The following is a 25,350-nucleotide window of genomic DNA, read 5'->3' as shown; positions in this document are numbered from 1 at the left end:
AGATGAAGGTGTTTTAAAGTATTTCTATTTTTACCGCTATGGTAAAAGAGAGGCAAAGAGCCCTCATTTTAACAAAACTGAAAAGGACCTTATAATGATGTTAAAAAGTTTGATAGTTAGATCATGAAGGTCCATCAAGCAGTTCATGAGAAATAGTCATTTAGAGGTAATTAATTGTGTAGGTTTAGTGGCAAAATAGCGACCAGGTTCCCCGTTTGAACAAATTTGCGAGCAGGCCTTTAAATAATGAAGTTTAATGAAATCCATATGAAGTTCAAGAGAAAAAGTCGTCTAAAGGTTATAACACACTAAATAGTTGTTGTTCTTTATTCTATATAAAATTGACCTATTTCCAATGGTCGCATCACACATCAGGACCCATTTTAAATGTTGGTAAACTACATTTACTTGAAGAATATTGTCAGTGATAAATAAAAATCTAAAGAAAAGTGGGGGTCATGTTTGATGCAAGAAAATTAATTTCAGTCAAACACACAAACTGCAAAATCAGCTTAAAAATGAGACCCCAAATTATACTGGTGGTGTATGATCTAAGTTTCCATGAAAAATTTTGTCATGTTGTTATTTCATGATCAAAATGCTATCTACATGTCAAGCATAGATCTGTCATGTGATTTTACCTAAAAAATGCAAAGAAAATAAGGAAAATAGCTCTACACAGCAAAAAATCTGAGGACTATTTGTATCCGCCATTGTGCGACTACCACTTTTTTTGCGCCATTTTTCTATTTTAAAAGTGTCTATATGTCTATAAGAAAAACTTTTTTTCTCTGACACTGTGCCAGTTTCATTTGAAATATAAAAGAAACATAAACGCATGAAAAATAAAAGGTTTTAGCTTGATATCAATAACTTCTTAGGTTTTATGCTTTCAGTACCACAAACAAGCATCGTGATTTTGTCAATAATACTGTACGCCAAAATTTGAAGAGTGCTAATGCACTCTGTTTGCCCTTAATGACATTTTTACTCTGATGCATACAATTACACATTTAAACTGTTAATTAGTCACTTTTACCTGGTGTCAGACATTAGAATCGAAGCTATAAATCATTTTGAAAAATACACAACAGTGAAAAGGTGATATTTTGGTGTTACTCATTTTCACAAATTCAATAAATTGTCATTTTCTATCAGATTCTAATCAAACAGTCCATTTCACCGTACATCTGCCAGATTTCATTTTTACCAATTCACTATAGTTTATAACACACTAAATAGTTGTTGTTCTTTATTCTATATAAAATTGGCCTATTTCCAATGGCCGCAGCACACATCATGACCCATTTTAAATGTCTGTTAACTACATTTTCTTGAAGAATATTGTCAGTGATAAATAAAAATCAAAAGAAAAGTGGGGGTCATGTTTGATGCAAGAAAAATAATTTCAGTCAAATGCACAAACTGCAAAATCAGCTTAAAAATGAGACCCCAAATTATACTGGTGGTGTATGATCTAAGTTTCCATGAAAAATTTTGTCATGTTGTTATTTCATGATCAAAATGCTATCTATATGTCAAGCATAGATCTGTCATATGTGATTTTACCAAAAACAATTGCAAAGAAAATAAGGAAAATAGCTCTACACAGCAAAAAAACAGGATTATTTGTATCCGCCATAATGCGACTACCATTTTTTTTCGCGCCATTTTTCTATTTAGTGTCTGTATGCCTAAAAGTTTTTTTCTCTGTTTTAGCTTTAGCAAAGGTCAAGTGCCCTCTTTTAAATCAGACTGTGAAATGACCTTATAATGATGCTAGTGACAAAGTTTCATGAAGACCCATCAAACAACAGCTCAGCAGAAAAAAGTCGTTTAAAAGTATTTTTAGTTCTAGTTGACCATAGAAGGGGTCATGCGACACTCCCCCACCACCTCGTTTACAATGATGCCACAGACCAAGTTTGAAGAAAATCCATTAAGCGGTTCATGAGAATAAGTCATTTAAAGGTATTTTTATTTAAGCTCAAGCCCAGCAAACACCTGACGTCGGAACAACGTTGAAACAACGTTGGATTTTGGCCGCGACGTCGGCGACCTAAATACAACGTCTGTTCAACGTCATATTCACGACGTCTAGCAGACGTTAGATTAAGACGTCTATACGACGTTGGATTCTGGTCGGACTTGAAGAGAGTGCAATGTTGTCATTTGTTAATCAACTATTTGGTGTAGAATTATTTTCAAAGTGTTAAAATAATTACTTGTTCTCACAAAGTCCTGAAAAAGCGCGTAAAACTGACAAATAATATTTCAGTTGGATATTAAAAATCATAATTGTTTTTTTTTCTCTCTTTTTTTTTTACACAACAAATCATATTACAGACTGTTTACTTTTCAGAATATTAAAATAATAATACTAATAATAATAAATTTTGTACAGGAAATCAATATACATTGAACTTGTATAGTTTATTAGACTAGTAAATTTATAACCCAAGGTTTTCTCTACACATGATGTCTATTAGTCACGCATTCTCCAGATACGCTTGCTTTGGTTTACACGATATTCCTGTAATTTGATACATTGGAGAGGTTAGATAGAGCCAGTTTCAAGTTTAAAAAACAAAACAAAAACATTTGATATTTTAGAACTGCATTTTACCAAAGTTTGTGCACTTTTTTCGAGGTCAGGGAAGATATTTGAATCTTGGATATATTATATATTTGTTTTGCATGAAGTGATAATGATATTAGCTCTTACGAAATAACATTTTCGCTTTTTTATTTCAATTTAGCGGACATGAAAACTTTGTATTTTATACATTTCAGGTGGATGTTTTAGCTGTGTTGAAGAGGCATGCATAATTGACTACATTTTATCTTATGGACTTATTTATGTTGTCACAAGTGGAAATAAAGATTAGAAAATACATACAGTTGTGTTGATTAGATGCTGGGTCACAAGTAAAATTCCAACGTTTAAATAGCAGAAATTCATTAACTGTTATAGTTAAATTATGGGTAAAATGCAGTCGTTAACAAGTTGGGTTATGGTTGGATTTTGGTTGGGTTAAGGTTGCATCATGGTTGGATATTAGTTAGATTCCCGACGTTGTATCGACGTCGGATTATGACGTTTAAAAACTTTCAAATCCAACTATAATCCGACGTTGATCCGACGTCGGGGTCCAACGTCGGTACAACGTCAATACGACATCTTTTGTTTGCTGGGAGAGGCCTCTAAAACGGGCCAAGCTCGTCCATTTGAACAATTTGGGAGAGGACCTTAAGATGATGCTACAGATCAAGTTTGATGAACATCCAGGATGCTACTGGCCAAGTTTGTGACAGTTCTGACCGGAGGTTTGAATAGAGGAGAGGTCTTCTGAAGACTGAAAGTATGGACGGACGGACCTACCGGCAACGGAATGGTTAGCAAATACAAAAGGTTATAGCAGTAATATCTGCCAACAGTAATGTCTAAGTACTACTGCCAACAGTAATGGCAGTAGTACGTACTGCTTTTATTAATTAGTTCCAGCAGTAAGCAGTATTAATGCTGTACTTACTATAATGTTATAGATGTAGGTAAGAGAACATCAATTGTTTTCCCATAGACTTCATTTATAACATTATAGCGTATACGGCCTTCCATAAATCGAAACATGTATATCCAGTCACATTTTTTTCCAAGAACTATCTTACTTCTACCAAAATATCGGACGAAAAACATATGAATAGTTATACTTTATTTAAGTAATTTCCGTGTGAATGAGATAACCTCCTGTTTACATCGTTAAAAGGTAAAGGTAAAGGTAAAGGTAAGTCTTCTGAAGACTGAAAGTATGGACGGACGGACCTACCGGCAACGGAATGGTTAGCAAATACAAACGGTTATAGCAGTAATATCTGCCAACAGTAATGGCTAAGAAATACTGCCAACAGTAATGGCTGTTATACGTACTGCTTTGATTAATTAGTTCCAGCAGTAAGCAGTATTAATGCTGTACCTACTATAATGTTATAGATGTAGGTAAGAGAACAACAATTGTTTTCCCATAGACCTCCATTATAACATTATAGCGTATACGGCCTTCCATAAATCGAAACATGTATATCCAGTCACATTTTTTTTCCAAGAACTATCTTACTTCTACCAAAATATCGGACAAAAAACATATGAATAGTTATACTTTATTTAAGTAATTTTCGTGTGAATGAGATAACCCCCTGTTTACATCGTTAAAAGGTAAAGGTAAAGGTAAGTTTTATTTACCGTCGCTTGGTGAAACAATTAACATAAACTCTATAGAGCTTTTCAGCGACCCTAAATTAAGAACATTTAAAACCAATTATACCTCACACCCGGCAATTTGCTGGTACCCATTTACAGCTGGGTCGACTGAGGCAATCGTGATCATCAGTAAAGCGCCTTGCCCAAGGACACACCAAAATGGGAGTAGCAAGGACTTGAACCAGGGGCTTTCCGTAGAAAAGCGTCTTAGCCCTCTTGACCAATGCGGCCACTACACGGCGGGAGAAATTCATTTGATAAAACTTTCTTCACTACACATAAAACGTAGCAAATTTTGTCAAACTGTGTAATGAAATGCTGTAAATGCAGTAAAAACATTCCATATTGAAAAAAAATCACTTCTTGGGTTTATTTACATGACTGACCAATCAGAACGCACAGATGCTACCTTATTATACTTCATTCCCAGTAAGTTCCCTGTATTTTTTTAATTGGTGGTCTCTGACCAGTAATACTGCAAATAACTTATTCGTCCATATTTAGACTTTACCCTGAAACCGGAAACAAGTGGCACTTTGCCGACAAATTATTTTAGAAAAAGAAAAAATGGGTAATGCATCGTTGTATACATATATTTTCTTTTTGGAATGATTAACTATTAGCTTTTCTTTGATTTAATGAATACATTATATTTAGATAATTATAGAGATTAGCACTACGACGAAGAATTAAAAAGAACTGCAATCGGATACTTTTAATTCGGATAACATTAGATTTTGCTAACTACCTTAATTTACTAAGATATATTTGATTAAGGCCATAATTTGCAGATGGGATATGGCTTTTTTTCGAATTCATGTGTTGGTAGTCCATTGACTGCTAGCTAAAAAGATTCAGCTCAGAGATGTTTATACCACTTAAATTGCTGCTATTTTTGCGTTACATCTGGTCTTGGGTATTTGATTTTTGCGAGAACAACAATGTGCAATGCTCTCTACAGTGAACAAATTTGACCTACTTTGAAAGCTGATTACGTTTCACACCCTATTTTTGTAAACGTAGGTCAATTATTTTTAAATGCCCTCATCGATCATTTGACAAAGTAAAATCGGTAATGTATTGTGTGTTGTCCATATATTTGATGGAATTACCCTTCCACTGTGTTAATTTTACATTGCATTAATTTTTAATGTCTTACTCACGAAATTTATTTTGAAAATATAGGGGTCCTATACATTTTACACTTTCACAGGAAGAGCTTTATCAAGTCGGATGCCGTACCGCAAAATTAGGATTAACTCCCTTGGCGAAAGTGAAAGTCACATGCACCGGAAACATGATGGGTTTAAAAGTAAACAAGGACTAGAAAAATGATTTTCTGCTTGAAATCATAGTGGAAAAGAGTGAGTTAGTTGGGCTTTACGGCAAACCGACACAAAAAGGTCATATATCGCCGAGTATAGGAGAGATCGCCGTGACGTCACGCGTTAACATCTGTTTATCTGGTGGTTGGCAAAACAAATGATTTTAAGACCGTTTGCTTATGAATCAGAATTTTTAATTTTTAATAACTTTTTTGCTCATTTATGGATTTTCAAAATTCAGAAAGATTTGAAATACTAGCAATCTTCATATTTTTGTATCCAAATATCTTTTTTCAATGAATAACCGTTTTAAATGACATATAATTTTAAAAGCTGCGTAGTGATTTTCACAACCTTTAGAAAAACAGTGTAAGTTAAGCGTTCATAATTAATCCATTTTATTTCGAAATAACAATTAAAAGTAATCAATAAATTGCTTCTTTTATAACCTTTCCATTGATCAAAAAATTATTTATGTAATTTGTGTTTTAAGAAAGTTTAGACCGTTAGAAAAACATCACTGTTTACAAAAAACATGGACAGTTGGCTTCTGCCCACCCGATCACTGTCTTATCAGTTCTAAAAATAGAATTTGTATACAAACACGATCTCTCCTATAGTGGAAAAGAAAAGGTTTACGAAGTTAATAGGAAATAAAAGCAACATAATATTGTTTTTCTTTCCTTTATTCATTTATTCCCTTAGTACCGCGAAAATAGGTGCAAACAGGCTATATGCTATTACGGATGCTGAAACGAATCCCGTACTGAAACCTAACCAGGAATCATGTCAGAAGTCTGTCATGCTATAACTTCAACAAATGAAATGCAATAGACTAACCTTTTACTATAAAATATTTCTAATCCATTTGATCTGGCATAAAATAATCCATGCAACATAATTTGAACACAAGTTATACACACAAGCTGGGCACTAGACAACTTTTGAGGACAGGTATCCACACCCTCTGGAAAGGGAATTTCTCCTTGTTTTAAGACAAAAAGGGGAATTTTTAAGCCATATATATGTTTCTATTTTTCACACTTATTAATACTGTTTTCAACCATTTCTAACTAATGTAACTATCAGTCAGGGGTGTAACTGTTTTAACTTCTGTAACCTATTTCAGTTACTTTTTCAAGCATTTTATAACCTGCATTAGTTATAAAATATAGTTAGCTCAGGTTAGGGCTGTCATCGACAGAAACGATATCGATGTATCAACGATATTTTTTTGGCGATCAATTATCGATTCCCATTTTCAAAAATTGATATTTTACAAAGAGAAAAAACTATCCAGATAAACACCCAGACCCTCGAAAACAATTAAGTTCACACAGTTGTAAATTTGGATGAATGCAAAAGAGAAGTGAAGGCATAATAAAAACAAGAGCACCGCCTTGCGGGTGCTGACGCTCATCTGATTTTTTTTGTGTAATAGAAATATTGTCCTACCCATGATTTTCTAAGTCTAAAAAGGCCATCATTCTTGCAAAAAGCAGGATAGAGTTTTTTTCTTGATGTACAGTGTCCACTTATGATGGTGAAAAACTGTTGCAAGTTTTAAAGCAATAGCTTTAATAGTTTATGAGAAAAGTTGACTTAAACATAATACTCAACCAAGAAAATGATTTCTAAGTCCAAAAGGGCAATATTATTGCAAAAAGCAGGATGGAGTTATGTTGCTTGCTGTACAGGGTCAGCTTATGATGGTGAACAAGTGTTGCAAGTTTCAAAGCAATAGCTTTGATAGTTTAAGAGAAAAAGTTGACCTAAACTAAAACTTAACAAGAAATCTGATATTTTCTAAGTCAAAAAGGGCCATAAATCTTGCAAAAAGCAGGACGGAGTTATGTTTCTTGCTATACAGGGTCAACTTATGATGGTAAACAAGTGTTGCAAGTTTTAAAGCAATAGCTTTGATAGTTTAGGATAAAAGCTGACCTAAACATAAAACTTAACCAAGAAAACTGATTTTCTAAGTCCAAAAGGGGCAATAAATCTTGCAAAAAGCAAGATGGAGTTATGATTCTTGACGTACAGGGTCTGCTTATGATGGTGAACAAGTATTCCAAGTTTCAAAGCAATAGCTTTGATAGTTTAGGAGAAAAGTTGACCTAAACATAAAACTTAACCAAGAAATCTGATATTTTCTAAGTACAAAAGGGGCCATAAATCTTGCAAAAAGCAAGATGGAGTTATGTTTCTTGCTATACAGGGTCAGCTTATGATGGTGAACAAGTATTCCAAGTTTCAAAGCAATAGCTTTGATAGTTTAGGAGAAAAGCTGACCTAAACATAAAACTTAACCAGGCAACGCCGACGCAGACGCCGACGCCGACAACCGCTCAAGTGATGACAATAACTCATCATTTTTTTTCAAAAAATCAGATGAGCTAATGAAAGATTTTATTAAATCTTTTATATCTGTTAGGTAATATCTATTTCTTTTATTTCATAAATCAAAGAACTAAAAATACACAGAATGGCAACTCGGGATAATCCCGTGTCATCTTGTGTTAGATCGTTATCTTATTTCAAAGTGTTTGCCGACTTGATCAATCGTGATCAAATCAACAGACGCTTACTGAAGTATAAAATTGACTTGCAATCATAAATTCATTCCTTCCCTGTGTAGAAAATACTAATAACATTAAAAAAGCACCATTATCATTGTTAACAATCGATCCGAAAGTAACCTTATTTAAAAGCGTTTGCCGACATGATCAATCGTGATCAACAGACGTTTACAACGAGATCTCATTCAGTTGTCATGGGATGTTGGCGAGATTTGCTCTATATGCCTTTCAAGTTGCCGATCTATTTATTTTTATAGCTCTTTGCATAAATACAAATACAACACAATCAAACAGCAATATGAAAAGTAGGCAATAAAACTCAAAATAGCATTTACAGGAAGGTAACATTATATAGTATGCATATGAACAAATAGGTTGTTAATCTAACTTAATAATCGATATATCAATGTATCATCGATATTTGTCTTCTGATATATCGGTATCGTCGATATACCTAAGACCCAATCAATGACAGCCCTAGCTCAGGTAAGCCGTAAGTTATTCAAAAAAGTCTTTTTGCTGTTCTCACAAAGTGACCTGTAAAGTGAAATTAGTAGCAAACTGTGGTAAATCAAATTCTCTTTTAGTCTGAGCATGACCTGATAAGCATAATGGGATATTAAGAGTTTTATAGCTTTAAAACATTTGCGTAAAAACTTTATCAGCCTTGTGTAAAAAATTTTACTGCATAGCTGGAAAGATAAAAGGTCAAGGATTTAGGAAATAGTTGCATTAGTCTCATTCAAAATGAAGAATTGGCACAGGAGGGCTTTGTAATATTTTATAATACATTTTTGTAACTGAAACAAGTTATGAAGGTTTAAGCAATAACTCAAATGGGTTATAAACTGTGATAACTTGAAACAATTACACCCCGGACTGACTATATATTGCCGCAGTAACCTTCCCTACAGGCACTATGATATAACTTGAAAGAGAGTTCATATTAAGTTTTGTCAAACAACCTATTGTCAGGGGAATTTTCTTCTGAAAAAGGGGAAAAAAACATATTATTTTATGAGGGGAATGGGGCCCATATTCGGCCCCAAAATCGGCCAAACAAGTGCCCTGACAAGTTTCAAACTGATACCCCTGTCTGCAATATTTTGTCTGCCATTGCAGTTGTCACCTGATAAGGGTACTCTTCATTTTGAAAACCAATCATTGAGTCATTATTTATTGACCTTTTCTGAGAACTTGAACAGGTCAGAGAGATGCATGGCTTGTTTGCACCAGCTGGTTCATTTGCACCAGGCTAATTGACGCATAACAAGACATGTACACATGGGCCTAATGAACCATATTTGTCATAAATATCAAATTGTGATGAAAAACTTGTAAACATATGTGCTTAGAAACACATTCGCAAGCTTGTTTTAATGTGTACGCTTACTTCATGCTCAGACAAGCTATATAAGCTGCCTTGACTAGATTTTTGCTGCAGAATGAAGATAATATGGAACAGATTTAGAACTGTCAGTAAAGCAGGAGTTATTTGCATCGAATTTATGGTATTTTTCACCTTTTATACATTATTTTGCTGTGTTTCATCAGTTTGCCGCCATTTTGCAGTTTTCCCAGCTGTATTGTGATCATGTGACTGAAAGCAGCCATTTGATGCTGGCGAAACTGGAAATAGTGTAAAGGAGAGAAATGTTGCCATATTTTAGTTACGCATGCAGGAGGATACAAATATACGGTTGCATCTCAAATCAGCGGAAGTCAGTGTGTTTTCTTCCTCCTTTATCTCTCGGATTTTACAAATGGCCAAAATAAAGATTTTCCAGCAGCTACATTATTTTATATTAAGGATTTTGTAAAATTTATGGTGACCAAAGTGTACAAAATAACGTATCTTTTGCAAAGCGATCCACAGATTGTTGTAAGTGTCAAATTCATTGAAATTTAGTTGCATTACATAAGTAAAAGTCCAATAAATCATAAAATGTCAACACCATGATGGGATTATCCACACAATGATTGTTAGTCCTCTTCTAAAATCAGAAAAACATTCAACTTATGATTTATGGTTCATTAGGCCTATGTATACATGTCTTATTATGGGTCAGTTGAATAGCCTGGTTTTAACAAACCAGCCTGGTTCAAAACGGCCATCTCTCTGACCTGTTAAACCTTCTAAGGTAGGTTTTTTATGAATTTTATCGAAAATGGTTATGTTTATGATTAAATTATATTCATAAGTACGTAAAATTTTGATCTTGATTTTCAAAAATAACCATGTGCTCTGAACTGTTGCATGACGTAATCAGTTTCTCACGAGAGACTGTGCGAGATGTTGTTTGATACTGATCAGTTAACCAAATGGGGTTTCGCCATAACTTACTGGACGCCACCATCAGAAAATAAAAATAGCGTCAGTTAAGTTATGGTAGCCAGAACTAATCGACTGCTGGCTTTGTCGAATAAATTGTATTTAATATTTTATAAGGACAGTATAGTAACTTTTGACCAAGAGAGATGGCAACTAAAAGAAACATCAGATTATAGAATACGCCATATCCAATTAAACAAAATGAAAAGGCTAGCTTAGATCTGGTAGGGCACTAAATCTTCCACGTTTTCTCATTCAAACATTCTATGTCATGTTTCATATTATTGTTTGCTGTAACATGATATTGGTTTTATTGTTTAATTAGCTATTTATTACGTAGTATTATTATATAAGAAAATATAGTCAATTGTATTGACGTGTTGGGACAGGACTCCTGTATTTTAGAAAAGGACTCTTCAAAATTTGGACCCCAAGGGTCCTGGGACTCTTGGGTTTTCAGGTCTAGTGGAACCCCTGAAAAATTTAAAATAAATTGATTAGATTATTGGTCCTGTGTAATGTAAAGTAGGTAAGCATTAGCAAAATGTTCGTAAGTGGCCAACTGATCACCCAGCCCTGAAAAGTGCCCTGTCAGATGGCTTCATGCAAGCTGAAACTAGATGGAAATAAAAAGACTCGTTTTTAGCTCGACTATTCGAAGAATAGTCTAGCTATTCTACTCACCCTGGCGTCGGCGTCGGCGTCACACCTTGGTTAAGTTTTTGCATGCAAGTACATACAGCCATCAGTGAAAGGCATATAGCTTTGAAACTTATTTCTTCTTTTTCTAGGTCAATTACCAACCTCTCTGGGTCAAGTCCCATAACTCTGACATGTATTTTGAGCAAATTATGCCCCCTTTTGGACTTAGAAAATTTTGGTTAAAGTTTTACATGCAAGTTACTATCTCCAAAACTAATGCAGATATTGATTTGAAACTTCACATGTGTCTTCGGGGTTATAAAACTAGTTGATAGCAGCAAGTCCCATAACTCTGACTTTCATTTTGGCCAAATTATGCCCCCTTTTGGACTTAGAAAATTCTGGTTAAAGTTTTGCGTGCAAGTACATACAACTATTTCTAAAAGGCATATAGATTTAAAACTTATTTTTTCTTTTTCTAGATCAATTACCAACCTCACTGGGTCAAGTCCCATAACTCTGACATGTTATTTGAGCAAATTATGCCCCCTTTTAGACTTAGAAAATTTTGGTTAAAGTTTTACATGCAAGTTACTATCTCCAAAACTAATGCAGATATTGATTTGAAACTTCACATGTGTCTTCGGGGTTATAAAACTAGTTGATAGCAGCAAGTCCCATAACTCTGACTTTCATTTTGGCCAAATTATGCCCCCTTTTGGACTTAGAAAATTCTGGTTAAAGTTTTGCGTGCAAGTACATACAACTATTTCTAAAAGGCATATAGATTTAAAACTTATTTTTTCTTTTTCTAGATCAATTACCAACCTCACTGGGTCAAGTCCCATAACTCTGACATGTTTTTTGAGCAAATTATGCCCCCTTTTAGACTTAGAAAATTTTGGTTAAAGTTTTACATGCAAGTTATTATCTCCAAAAATAATGCAGATATTGATTTGAAACTTCACATGTGTCTTCGGGGTTATAAAACTAGTTGATAGCAGCAAGTCCCATAACTCTGACTTTCATTTTGGCCAAATTATGCCCCCTTTTGGACTTAGAAAATTCTGGTTAAAGTTTTGCGTGCAAGTACATACAACTATTTCTAAAAGGCATATAGATTTAAAACTTATTTTTTCTTTTTCTAGATCAATTACCAACCTCACTGGGTCAAGTCCCATAACTCTGACATGTTTTTTGAGCAAATTATGCCCCCTTTTAGACTTAGAAAATTTTGGTTAAAGTTTTACATGCAAGTTATTATCTCCAAAATAATGCAGATATTGATTGAAACTTCACATGTGTCTTCGGGGTTATAAAACTAGTTGATAGGATCAAGTCCCATAACTCTGACTTTCATTTTGGCCAAATTATGCCCCCTTTTGGACTTAGAAAATTCTGGTTGAAGTTTTGCGTGCAAGTACATACAGCTATTACTAAAAGGCATATAGATTTGAAACTTATTTTTTCTTTTTCTAGATCAATTACTAACCTCACTGGATCAAGTCCCAAAACTCTGGCATGTATTTTGGGCAAATTATGCCCCCTTTTGGACTTTGAAAATTCTGGTTAAAGTTTTACATGCAAGTTACTATCTCCAAAACTAATGCAGATATTGAATTGAAACTTCTCATGTGCCTTCGGGGTTATAAAACTAGTTGATAGCAGCAAGTCCCATAACTGATATGCATTTTGGTCAAATTATTCCCCCTTTTGAACTTAAAACTCTTTTGATATTTAACTTTTTTGGGTAGTATTTTCCTGCTTCTGGGTCAATATTTCGAATAGTCGAGCTTGGCTGTCTTACGGACAGCTCTTGTTTAGAAGCTAATTATTCTATCTATATCCTAGTCAGTGCAGTGCTTTCCAACCAGGTGACAGATCTAACATTGAACAAATTTGTAATGTAAAGCTTATGTTCTCTTTTGAATGCAGCTGTGTCAACTGGTGCATCATTGATGTTATCTACCACTTTGATGGTGGTGAGCTTTGCCGTCATGCAGATGTTTAGGCAGCAGCTTGGTGGCTCAGAATACATGACGATTGTTGGAGGATTTATTGGATCGATTGTCTTTATTCTAGTTCTCACTGTATCCTTTTATAACTCATATTTAAAGAGTACATTTAACATTTTAGATGCTTGAAATGTATTTGAGTAACCTGAAAATAGATGATAAGATTCCCAAAATGTGTATCTACATAAATATGCATTTAGAATTTAGAAATTTTTTGGTTTCAGAGATTGCTTGTCCTGCATGATTAGTGACTTACAATTGTCACTCGTACTACAACAAAGTTCACTAGTCCTACAATTTTCGGATGTCCCTATTTTTTTTTTTTGCATACAACACTTTTACATGTACGGTGTATTAAATATAGTTAGACTGGTTCATAATGTCTGTATTCACATTGGTATGTACCTTTTAATAGCCAGAATATTGCTATAATTGCAATGATGCTTATCAAAGGCTGGTATGATCCTGTAGATGGGTTATTGTAACCTGTTTCAAAATTTTGGTAGAAATTGATGATATCCAGCTGGTTTACGGAAGGTCGTTGGTTCTACCCAGGTGCCTGCTCATGATGAAATAATGCACTGATGGGCACCTTGGGTCTTCCTCCACCATTAAAGCTGGAAAGTCGCCATATGTCCTATCATGTGTCGGTGCGACGTTAAATCCAACAAAAAAAAGAAATTGATGACATGCAAATAGTACATCTAAACGTAAGATATGTAAAATATGTGTATAACTCCTGCACTTCTAAGCCTGTAGGATTTTAAAACGAACATTCACTGATAAACTTGAAAAACTGTTTTTGTTTTTTTTGCTTGGGAATATAAAAGCAACTAAAGTAAATTCAAGTCAAGTTGTCAGTAATGACAGGAAACTAATCTTTCAGTAAGATCAAATTTCAACTTGATATTATATGAACAATTCTTGGGTAAATTTAATTTATTATATGCAAGCATTTGAGATTTGAACCCAGGTGAGGTCACGGCTTTTTCTTCGTAGAAGACAAATTTACTATTTTTCCCATACATGAATGATACAATATTGTTTACTCTAGATTTTAAGCACACTTCTGTCCCAGTAAAATAAATAAATAAAAACATTTGTATAAGCAGATGAATTTGTTGAAATAAATTATTTCGTGACTTCTAATGTTCTGTTCAATTTCAGACCTGAATGTTACAAGTGTATATCTGAGTCAGAAGTTAACATATATATCTCACCAGACATGAAAGTGCAAAGGAATATCATTAAGTTATTGTAATTAATAGATTGAATACAGTTTTGATCATGCTTTCTTGTCTCTATTGTCAAAATACAAAAAATGTACTTCTACATGAAGTCTGTATGCATTATGCCATATGTACGTGTACCTAGAACTTATTTTCTTTAACTTTTACAAGGCAGTAAACAACTTTGAAAACTTGATGTTTGGAGAAGGTTTCCATAGCAAAGTACCAGAAGGTAAAGTATATTTATTTAATGCTTAATGTATTACCTAAAAGTATTTTGTGTTATTTAACACTTAAGTTAAGGAGAAATTGTTTGCCATGATTTAGTTCACTTAGCTAACCCTTACCCTGCTAAATTTCTATAATGAACTTATTTTTCAAATTGGACAATACCATTAACTGTTAAAGTGGGTGCTTACCAAAAAGATACTGATTGAATGGCAAACAGTGCAGATCTTGATCAGACTGCACGGATATGCATGCTGATCATGATCTACACTGGTCGTAAAGGCAGAATCAATCGTGTCCAGTCAGTTCAACATGATAAAGGTCAAGAAGAATCTTTTGCCCTTCACCAGTGTGAGTTCAAAACCCCATTTGGAATGTAGAATTCTGTTGTGCCAGCGGTTCCACACAGATGCCTGTATATAATTTATAGGATATAAATGCCTGGAGAGGCAGCTAGGAGGTCCTCCTCTAAAATTAAAGCTTGAAAAGTTGTAATATGATCTTAAAGGTATTAATATGGCTCTAAACCTGTCAAAAGAATCTTCTTGTTTAATTAGCATTTTGCACTAATATTATGATGATAATTGATATTTATGAAACTCTGTAATTTCTAAATTAAAATAAAACTGTTTTACTTTTGAACATGAGATGCAATTCATTCACATTTATGCTGGCAAAAATGTAACAGGCTTGGTTTGTATTTGGAACTGGATTAAAGTAATATTTGAGCCGTGCCATGGGAAAACCAACATAGTGGGTGTGCGACCAGCATGGATCCAGACCAGCCTGCGCATCCGCGCAGTCTGGTCAGGATCCATGCTGTTCGCTTTTAAAGCCTATTGGAATTGGAGAAACTGTTAGCGAACAGCATGGATCCTGACCAGACTGCGCGGATGCGCAGGCTGGTCTGGATCCATGCTGGTCGCACACCCACTATGTTGGTTTTCCCATGGCACGGCTCATTTGTTTTTATTTCAGTTATATTTAGCCTGGTAGTAGCAATGTTTTCATCTGCTCTTGTACACAGAGTTTGTGTAACCACATGGTATGTTTACTTCTAATGGTTTTTATATTTTTAGAAATTGTCAGATATGATTTTGATCCACAGTAAATCCTTCCAGAAATTTTGGGTTTTAATTTTTAGCTTACCTGAGCACAACACTTTGTGATGAGCTATTTTGATCGCTCGCTCTCCATTTTCTGCCCATTTGTCGTCAGCCCACACTTGGTCCCATTTAGGAGACCACTAGAGCTAAAAATAGAAAATACTTGTAAGTCACTTTTACTTCTGAACTATTCGACGGTTCTTCATCAAACTTTGTCAATAGCATCATTATAATTTTCTTTCCTATTTTTGTTCAAATGGGAGCACTTGACACCAAGAGGCCACTAGAGCTAAAAATAGAAATATCTTTAAACATTTTCTCATGAACTGCTTAATGGATTTTCATCAGTCTTGGGCTCTAGCATCTTTAAACAAGTCCTCTCCATATTTTATTCAAATGGAGGTCCGGTCCCCTTTAAGGTCCACTAGAGCAAAAAGTAGAGATACATTATAACAACTTTTTAGCTTACCACAGCACGAAGTGCTCAAGGTGAGCTGTTGTGACTGGTCATTGTCCGGCATGCGTCGTCCGTCAACATTTGCCTTGTGAACACTAGAGAGGCTGCAGTTGTAACCCAATATTTATGGAACATGGTCAGAATGTTTGTCTTGGTAATCTCTAGGTCAAGTTCAAAACTGGGTCATGTGAGATCAAAAACTAGTTCAGTACACTCTAGTTTATATGAACAGGTTGATGAATCAGCGTTAAACCTTTTCATAAGACTCACTGTAAGGTTCACTCCCATATTTTCAAAATCAAGTCACCTTTTAGTTGCGGCTTGAGCCAAAATAGTTAAACATTTAAACAACTTCTTCTCATGTGTAGCTTGATAACATCTTCATCAAATTTGATGTCACTCTTCATTATAAGCTCCTCTTCTAAACTTGTTTAAATGGGGTCACCCAGCCCTCTTTTGGGGGCCTGTAAAGCTAAGTATAGAAATACTTTTAAACAACTTCTCCTGAACTGCTGGATGTAGATTAACATTTTAAAGAGACATTCCAAAACACCCCCAACCTGCTCTAATTGTTTGTAGACATTTTTTCTGCCCAATTTTAGAGACCTAAGAAAACAAATAGTGTTTGAACTCTGCCATCTGTCTCACTATTTTATGTGATAAACTTCTGCTGCCACGAGAACTTTCAACACCTTGAGCGTATTATGCAACTCCTCTTCCAAAGTTTTTAGCTGTCTAGCCTATATCAGCTCTGAAACTAAAGTGAGCAATCTATAGCCATCATGGCCCTCTTGTTCTTTTTAAACTGCAGTATTAACTCGTTAGTTCGAGCCTCACTTGTGGCGTTGAATTCTTTATGTGAGGAAGCCATTCAGCTGGCTTACAGAAGGTCGGTGCTTCTACCCAGGTGCACGCTCGTGATGAATAAGGCACGAAGAGGCACCTAAAGTCTTCCTCCACCATCAAAGCTGACAGTCTCCACAGTCTCTATAATTGTGTCGGTGCGACATTAAACCCAACAAAATAAAATATATAACTCAAGTTATTGCTGGAACATCTAAAAAATCTTGCTATACATAATAATATACAACAAGTCTATGTAAGTTTTCTGAAATGAAAATAAAAAAGCATAGATTGCAAGGAAACTTGGCATTAATCTTCATTGTATGGCTGGTCAGGGTTAAGCTAAAATGGATATTATGTAGGCTTTAGTTAGGACAAATTGAATGTTTTCCATGCAAGAAAAGAAGTTTAAATATAAATGTCATTTGCATTAATCTGAATATATCTGATTGCCTTTCCTGAAAAGTGTAACAACTTATTCATTAAAATGTGGAAAGAGGACCTATGTTTGCATTATAGAATTTCTCAGGACATATTTAAGTATCAAGTTTCTTTGGACTGTCTAATCAGTGTTAATTGTTGGTAACTTATTTTTGAAGATTCCATGGTTGCATCAATCCATAAAAGAGAATTCCAATGAATAAATGGAATTCTTATGTATTCTGTCTCTGAAAATTCATGTCCCCTTGACTTAGTGGTATTAGATGGTAAAATGGAAATTAATGTGAAAGAAATTAAATGTTTTTATTTTATGTGTTTAATATATATTTTACATTTGTATTTTTCAGTCTTATATTTTCCTTGGTTGCTTTGTACTACATCAACAAGATATCTCAAGTGAAATATGCAGTGGCTGCCCCAGTACAAGTTAAACAGACACCAAAAAAGAAGAAGTAGACCAGTATCACATGACATATAGACTTACATTATTATAAAACAGCGGTACTTGCCTATTTCTGACTAAATATTTTGTTTATTTTTTTTTTTTGAGAAATAAAATCTGCTTTATATATTGGGAAATACTGGCTATTAAATGTTTAATGTGCAACTGTGTATCATCACTGTAGTGCAAAAAGTGAATAAGTCCTTCTTTAAGTCAATGGAGTTACCCACTTTTTGCACTGAGGTGATGGACTATGTTATACCCTCGCGCACTTAAGTCCAAGTCTTGTAGGGCGGGATCTTTTTTTTTCCGTTAATTTTGAATGCCGTTCTAGAAAGAAATTGATACAGAAAAAGAAAGTAGAGTTTTATCTTCTGGCGAAATATTATATTGATATCTGGAGTAGTACAAAACATTAATAGACAGACAGATCATCAAACAAACAAAAGGCCCGCACATGTAATAAAGAAATAATAGATATGATACGTATGATTTAATTTGAATAGTTTTATTGCAAATAAATGAATAATGCAACAGTTTGGATTTATTTCTGAAAAACCCTTATATATTTTTCTGAGTAATTTGGATATTTTAAAACTGATAGCAAGTTTCATAGAAGTTCTGTTATGCAATTCTTAGGTTACTTGTACCATGCGAAAAAAGAGGTGTGTTTACAAATTTTTTTTTTTGTGATTTCACAAGGCATAATCAGAAATAGGTTAATAGTTACTAGCTTTCATTGAGTGTATGAATGTGTAAAAATGTAAAATTTGGTGAATGTTTTATAATTCTAGGAACATGATCCTTTATGAAATAAACCAAAGAAAAACATGTTTTGCTTTTCTTTCTATACAACTAATTAACAGAATGGTCAGTAAAACTTTGTTATACAGTGAGTAATAATTTGAGATCACTGACATAGTTACGTTTCCCCCACCCCACCTGGGGGAGGCGTATTTTGTATTTTCCTTACTTGTTCGTCCATCTCTTTTTATTTCCAATTAATAGCTTTGGAACCATTGCACTTAGAACGTTTAAACTCCATAGGGTGATAGGGTTTATAGAGCATAGTGTTTGGGGTCACTTTATCAAAAGCCAAGGTCATAGGGTCTTGATGATGAAAAACCTTTTGAGAACCACTTTACACAAAACCTTGGTAACTTCGTAGGGTGATTGGGCATGCCAAGTAGGTGACCCTTGTTGATTTTTTGCTCCACTGTTTGAAGAATAGAGTGGCTATTCTACTCGCCCCGGCGTCGGCGTGACCCTTCTTGGTTAAAGTTTTTTGGCAACCTTTGTTTTTCTGTCGTATCTTTGTTACTATTGCTTATATCTTACTGTAACCTCGTATAAACATTATCCAATATACAAACTAAGTATGTGTAGGGGCTGAGCCCATTATACCCAAGGTCAAGGTCACCAAGATGTTATACTTTGGTTATTTTTAGCTCACCAGTCACAAAGTGACAAGGTGAGCTTTTGTGATCGCGCGGCGTCTGTAAACTTTTGCTTGTGACCACTCTAGAGGTCACATTTTTCATGGGATCTTTATGAAAGTTTGTCAGAATGTTCATCTTGATGATATCTAGGTCAAGTGCGAAACTGGGTCACATGCGGTCCAAATCTAGGTCAGTAGGTCTAAAAATAGAAAAATCTTGTGACCTCTCTAGAGGCCATATTTTTAGCTCGAATAGTCTAGCTATTCTACTCACCCTGGCGTCGGCGTCACACCTTGGTTAAGTTTTTGCATGCAAGTACATACAGCTATCATTTAAAGGCATATAGCTTTGAAACTTATTTATTCTTTTTCTAGGTCAATTACCAACCTCACTGGGTCAAGTTCCATAACTCTAACATGTATTTTGAACAAATTATGCCCCCTTTTGGACTTAGAAAATTCTGGTTAAAGTTTTACATGCAAGTTACTATCTCCAAAACTAATGTAGATATTGAATTGAAACTTCACATGTGTCTTCGGGGTTATAAAACTAGTTGATAGCAGCAAGTCCCATAACTCTGACCTTCATTTTGGGCAAATTATGCCCCCTTTTGGACTTAGAAAATTCTGGTTAAAGTTTTGCGTGCAAGTACATACAGCTATTACCAAAAGGCATATTGATTTGAAACTTATTTTTTCTTTTTCTAGATCAATTACCTACATCACTAGGTCAAGTCCCATAACTCTGACATGTATTTTGGCCAAATTATGCCCCTTTTTGGACTTAAAAAATTCTGGTTAAAGTTTTGCGTGCAAGTACATACAGCTATTACTAAAAGGCATATGGATTTAAAACTTATTTTTTCCTTTTCTAGATCAATTACCTACCTCACTGGGTCAAGTCCCATAACTCTGACATGTATTTTGGGCAAATTATGCCCCCTTTTGGACTTAGAAAATTCTGGTTAAAGTTTTACATGCAAGTTACTATCTCCAAAACTAATGCAGATATTGAATTGAAACTTCACATGTGTTCTCGGGGTTATAAAACTAGTTGACAGAATCAAGTCCCATAACTCTGACATGTATTTTGGGCAAATTATGCCCCCTTTTGGACTTAGAAAATTCTGGTTAAAGTTTTACATGCAAGTTACTACCTCCAAAACTAATGCAGATATTGAATTGAAACTTCACATGTGTCTTCGGGGTTATAAAACTAGTTGACAGAATCAAGTCCCATAACTCTGACATGTATTTTGGGCAAATTATGCCCCCTTTTGGACTTAGAAAATTCTGGTTAAAGTTTTACATGCAAGTTACTATCTCCAAAACTAATGCAGATATGGAATTGAAACTTAACATGTTTCTTTGGGGTTATAAAACTAGTTGATAGCATCAAGTCCCATAACTCTGATATGCATTTTGGTCAAATTATGTCCCCTTTTGAACTTAAAACTCTTTTGATATTTAACATTTTGGGTAATAATTTCCTGCTTCTGTGACAATATTTCGAATAGTCGAGCTTGGCTGACTTACGGATAGCTCTTGTTCAATGGATCTTCATGAAAATTGTTCAGAATGTTCACCTTGATGATATCTAGATCAAGTTTGAAACTGGGTCACGTGCGGTCAAAAACTAGGTCAGTAGGTCAAATAATAGAAAAACCTTGTGACCTCTCTAGAGGCCATATTTTTCATGGGATCTGTATGAAAATTGGTTTGAATATTTATATTGATGATATCTAGGTCAAGTTCGAAACTGGGTCATGTGCAGTCAAAAACTAGGTCAGTAGGTCTAAAAATAGAAAAAACCTTTTGACCTGTCTAGAGGCCATATTTGTCAATGGATCTTCATGAAAATTGGTCAGAATGTTTACCTTGATGATATCTAGGTCAAGTTTGAAACTGGGTTATGTGCAGTCAAAAACTAGGCCAGTAGGTCTAAAAATAGAAAAACCTTGTGAAATCTCTAGAGGCCATACTTTTCATGAGATCTTAATGAAAATTGATGAGTATGTTCATCTTGATGATATCTAGGTCAGATTAGAAATTGGGTCAAGTGCAGTCAGAACCTAGGTCAGTAGGTCTAAAAATAAAAAAAACCTTGTTAAATCTCTGGAGGCCATATATTTCATGAGATCTTCATAAAAATTGGTCTGGATGTTCACCTTGATGATATCTAGTTCAATTTCAAAACTGGGTCAAATGCCTTCAAAAACTAGGTCATTAGGTTAAATAATAGAAAAAACTTGTGACCTCTGTAGAGGCCATATTTTTCAGTGAATATTCATGAAAATTGTCAGAATTTTTATCTTGATGATATCTAGGTCAAGTTCAAAACTGGGTCACATGAGCTCAAAAACTAGGTCACTATGTCAAATAATAGAAAAAACGACGTCATACTTAAAACTGGGTCATGTGGGGACTGGTGAGCGATTCAGGACCATGATGGTCCTCTTGTTGAGGTTAAAGTTTTTGGGCAACCTTTGTTTTTCTGTCATATCTTTGTTAATATTGCTTATATCTTACTGTAACTTCACATAAACATTGTCCAGTATACAAAGTATATGTAGTGGCTGAGCCTAATATACCCAAGGTCAAGGTCACCAAGATGTTATAGTTAGGTTATTTTTAAGGTTAATTTTTGGCAACCTTTGTTTTTCTGTCATATCTTTGTATTACTATTGCATCTTACTGTAACTTTACATAAACATTTAAATGCAATATAAGGTAAAGACTTGAAACTTAAAATGTATCTTTATCATCATCATCTGCATGTATGGTAACAATCCCCATAACTCAGATTTGTATTTTTGACCAAATTATGCCCCTTTCATAATTTATTTAACAAACTTCGTTTTCTGGACACAACTTTGGTACTATATAAGGTAATGACTTGAAACTCAGAATATATCTTTACCATCAACGTCTGCATATGTGGTAACAATCCCATTAACTCTTATTTGTGTTCTTGACAGAATTATGTCCCTTGGTGTATCTTCCTTTTAAAGTAGAGGTTTCTTATCGAGACATATATTCATTTTACTGTCAAATCGCCGGATAGTGGAGCACGCTGTTTTACGGACAGCTCTTGTTGGATTAGTAGATCAAAGTCACAGGGGCCAGAATATGGAAAAGCAGTTTTGATCAGTAACTTGTAAACCACTTTAGGTCAAAGGTAAACGACACGGGTGCCAGAACATGGAAATCCTCTTCCTATCAATATCTTGAGACCTATTTGATCAAGAACCTTTAAACTTAATAGGGTTTTGGAGTAGATGGCCCGCGGAGATGTGACGGTATTTACATGAACTGTACAAGTAGATTAAAAGTCAGGGTCGCAATCTGAGCTGTAATGGCAAATCTGTCCTTCGTATTTCATATCAGGTGGGAAACTTACAAACCACTAAAGACAGTGACTTCAGTCATGGCGTATAGGTAGGTTGAGAGAGCGCATGGTCAAATACTAAGGTCAGAAATTGATCTGAAAAGTCAAATCTGTCTGTTGTATTTCGTGTCCGGAGCATAACGTGATAAGCATTCAAGTATTGATGTTAGATTTTGCATACAAGTAATTTGCAATGTACGGAAGAGGATCGGTGCTAGGTGGGTTTTGTTTATTAACCTGAAATTTCGAGATATTAAATTTTGAGATATTAACCTGAAATTTCGAGATATTAACCTAGTAGTCAATAATACGAAATTTCGACTTCTTATCTTGCCTTTTTATCCGCAAAGTTTGAACATTTGTCCGTCTGTCAAAGGCCAAAAATGTAATGGACCACATTTGACTCCTCGAAGTGGAATAATCTATCTACACATCCATTATTGTACCCTGGTCAACAACATGTAGCGACTTGAACATATACTACCATACATCGATATATGACTTACCCCTTACAGCCTCTAAAGCTAGTCCGGATTTCAAACTGAATGCAGGATATATACCTTCATATGCATGTATAGTATGTTCAGATGGTAGGAGCTCGAACTAGGTCGAAAACCTAGATATGGTCAAAATAGTGAAATACTCTAAGTTTTAATATTTCCCGGTCACCTTCTATGACCTCTCCTAAAAATGTAGATCTATCCAGGTATCCAATCTTGGTCAGACTCATTACTACACGCATGTAGGGTATGTCTATATTTCCTTGCCATGTGGGCTCAAACTAAGTTGAAAACCTTCCAGACTTAAACATGGTTTTAATAGTGTTTTTTAGCAAACACTTACCGGTCATCTTAATCATATGAATCTGTAAGGCTACCCGATGGATACACCAGTACCTTATCTTGGCCAGGACCTATACATCAACGTAAACTATTGTAGTTAGTATCTCGTAATTTTGAGATACTTAACTCGAAATTTCGACTTACTAACTCGAAATTGCAAATTAAGTAACTCGAAATTTCGACTTAGTAACTCGAAATTTCGACATACGTAACTCGAAATTTTGATAAACTTAACTCAAATTTTCGACATAGTAGCTCCAAATTTCGACCTAGTAACTCGAAATGTCGAGATACGTAACTCGAAATTTCGACTTAGTAACTCGAAATTTCTAGATATGTAACTCGAAATTTCGTGTTTATAAATAACATACACCTGTGTGACAATAATGCTCTTCTGCAGCAATGAGATGATATGCAGAGCGAAAGAACCGAGCCGTTAGGTTAAAGGTCAAAGTCGCAAATTGAGCTGAAAGTTCAAGCCTGTCAGTCATATTTCGTGCCCGGACTATAACTTAATAAACATTTAAGTTATTGACTTCAAACCTTGCTTATACAATGCAGGAAGTTGTCGATGAGATTATATATGCACATCGCAAGAACCGAAATAATAGATCAAAGGTCAAGTCACAAATGTTGAAAGGGCAAATCTGTCTTTACTTCGGGTTCGAAGTGGTTTTCAACCATTCGAGGTATTGACTTTAAACTAGGCATGTAGATATGTGATGAGACGATGTGCAAAGTGCATGCACAGCAAGGAATCTCTGTTCGTCATATTGCGTGTATAGAGAGTTACTTTATAATCATTCAAGGTATTGTCTTCAAACGTGGCATGCACGCAATGGACAATGAAAAGATATAGCATTGACGGATTGGAAGGTCAAAAGTCTTGGTCACAAACTGCTCTCTCATGCCCAGTCTGTCCTTCTATTTCATGTTAGGGTGGATAACTTAGAAGCCATTCAAGGTATTGACTTCAAACTTTGCATATAGGCAGGTTGATATGAGACAGTGTGTACAGCGTATGAACTTGATCGGTAGGTCAATTGTTTAGGTCAGAAACTGATCTCAAAGGTCAAATCTATTATATTTCTTGTCCGACGCACAACTTAAAAACTATATCTAGTATTAATTTGATACTTGGAATAAAGAAATTAGGAAAACTGAAGAAATTGTCCCTATTATCTGACAATTTGGAACCTGCATAGCAATTTATACTCTTTTGTTGTTTACCAAACACGATATCATAGTAAATATTCTCAATATGGAGTTGATTAAATCACCCCTTGGCTTTGCCAGTTTCTGAGATATACAGGCTCCACAACCCCAAATACCCTCTCTAAATCCCAGTTTCTTTAGTTCTGCTCTTTGTTTTCTTGTTTAGGGCAATTCCATTTTTATAACTGGGGACCATACATCGCCTTTCATGGAGTTGCACTTTAATTGTCTATCATTTAAACTTTTATGTATACCGCCGTATGAACACACCTGCTGATGTCACTTAACTTTTTCGTACTTTTAAAATACGCAGATGTTGAGTGCTGATCAAGCCTGGGCTAGAGAGTGTGGACAGTACCATGCATTTCCACTCCTGTCCATCATTCAAACCAAACCTGCAACAATTTTATTCTTGTAATGTTGGACATTTTCTATTAGTATTTTAAATAGATTGATATATTTTCTCATATAATTTAAAAGGGGACACTATTGTCTAAACAGATATTTTCTAGGTCCTTCAAACCAAAACATTAGCCCCATTAGCACGAATGTATTTGATGAATTTGAATA

General features: G+C 34.8%; 1 protein-coding gene across 1 annotated transcript; it reads left to right on the top strand.

The window, feature by feature from the left end:
- Window positions 1–4,725: 4,725 nt before the first annotated feature.
- LOC123565450 (keratinocyte-associated protein 2-like) lies at window positions 4,726–18,726 on the top strand. The gene is made up of 5 exons (XM_053549574.1): window positions 4,726–4,829; window positions 13,072–13,226; window positions 14,552–14,612; window positions 15,587–15,653; window positions 17,803–18,726. Exons 1-5 carry the CDS (start codon window positions 4,826–4,828, stop codon window positions 17,909–17,911), a joined length of 396 nt encoding a protein of 131 aa, XP_053405549.1. The 5' UTR covers window positions 4,726–4,825; the 3' UTR covers window positions 17,912–18,726.
- Window positions 18,727–25,350: the final 6,624 nt, after the last annotated feature.

The sequence above is a fragment of the Mercenaria mercenaria genome, chromosome 8 (genome assembly GCF_021730395.1).
Source record: "Mercenaria mercenaria strain notata chromosome 8, MADL_Memer_1, whole genome shotgun sequence".
Classification (NCBI taxonomy): domain Eukaryota; kingdom Metazoa; phylum Mollusca; class Bivalvia; order Venerida; family Veneridae; genus Mercenaria; species Mercenaria mercenaria.
The sequence above is the reverse complement of the archived record's forward strand: the minus strand, read 5'-3'. Positions and strand labels throughout refer to the sequence as shown.

Coding starts and splice junctions, on each gene's coding strand:
- LOC123565450 (XM_053549574.1), top strand. Junction 14,613..15,586: donor CCATAGCAAAGTACCAGAAG/GTAAAGTATATT, acceptor TTTTTATTTCAG/TTATATTTAGCCTGGTAGTA. Junction 15,654..17,802: donor AGAGTTTGTGTAACCACATG/GTATGTTTACTT, acceptor TGTATTTTTCAG/TCTTATATTTTCCTTGGTTG.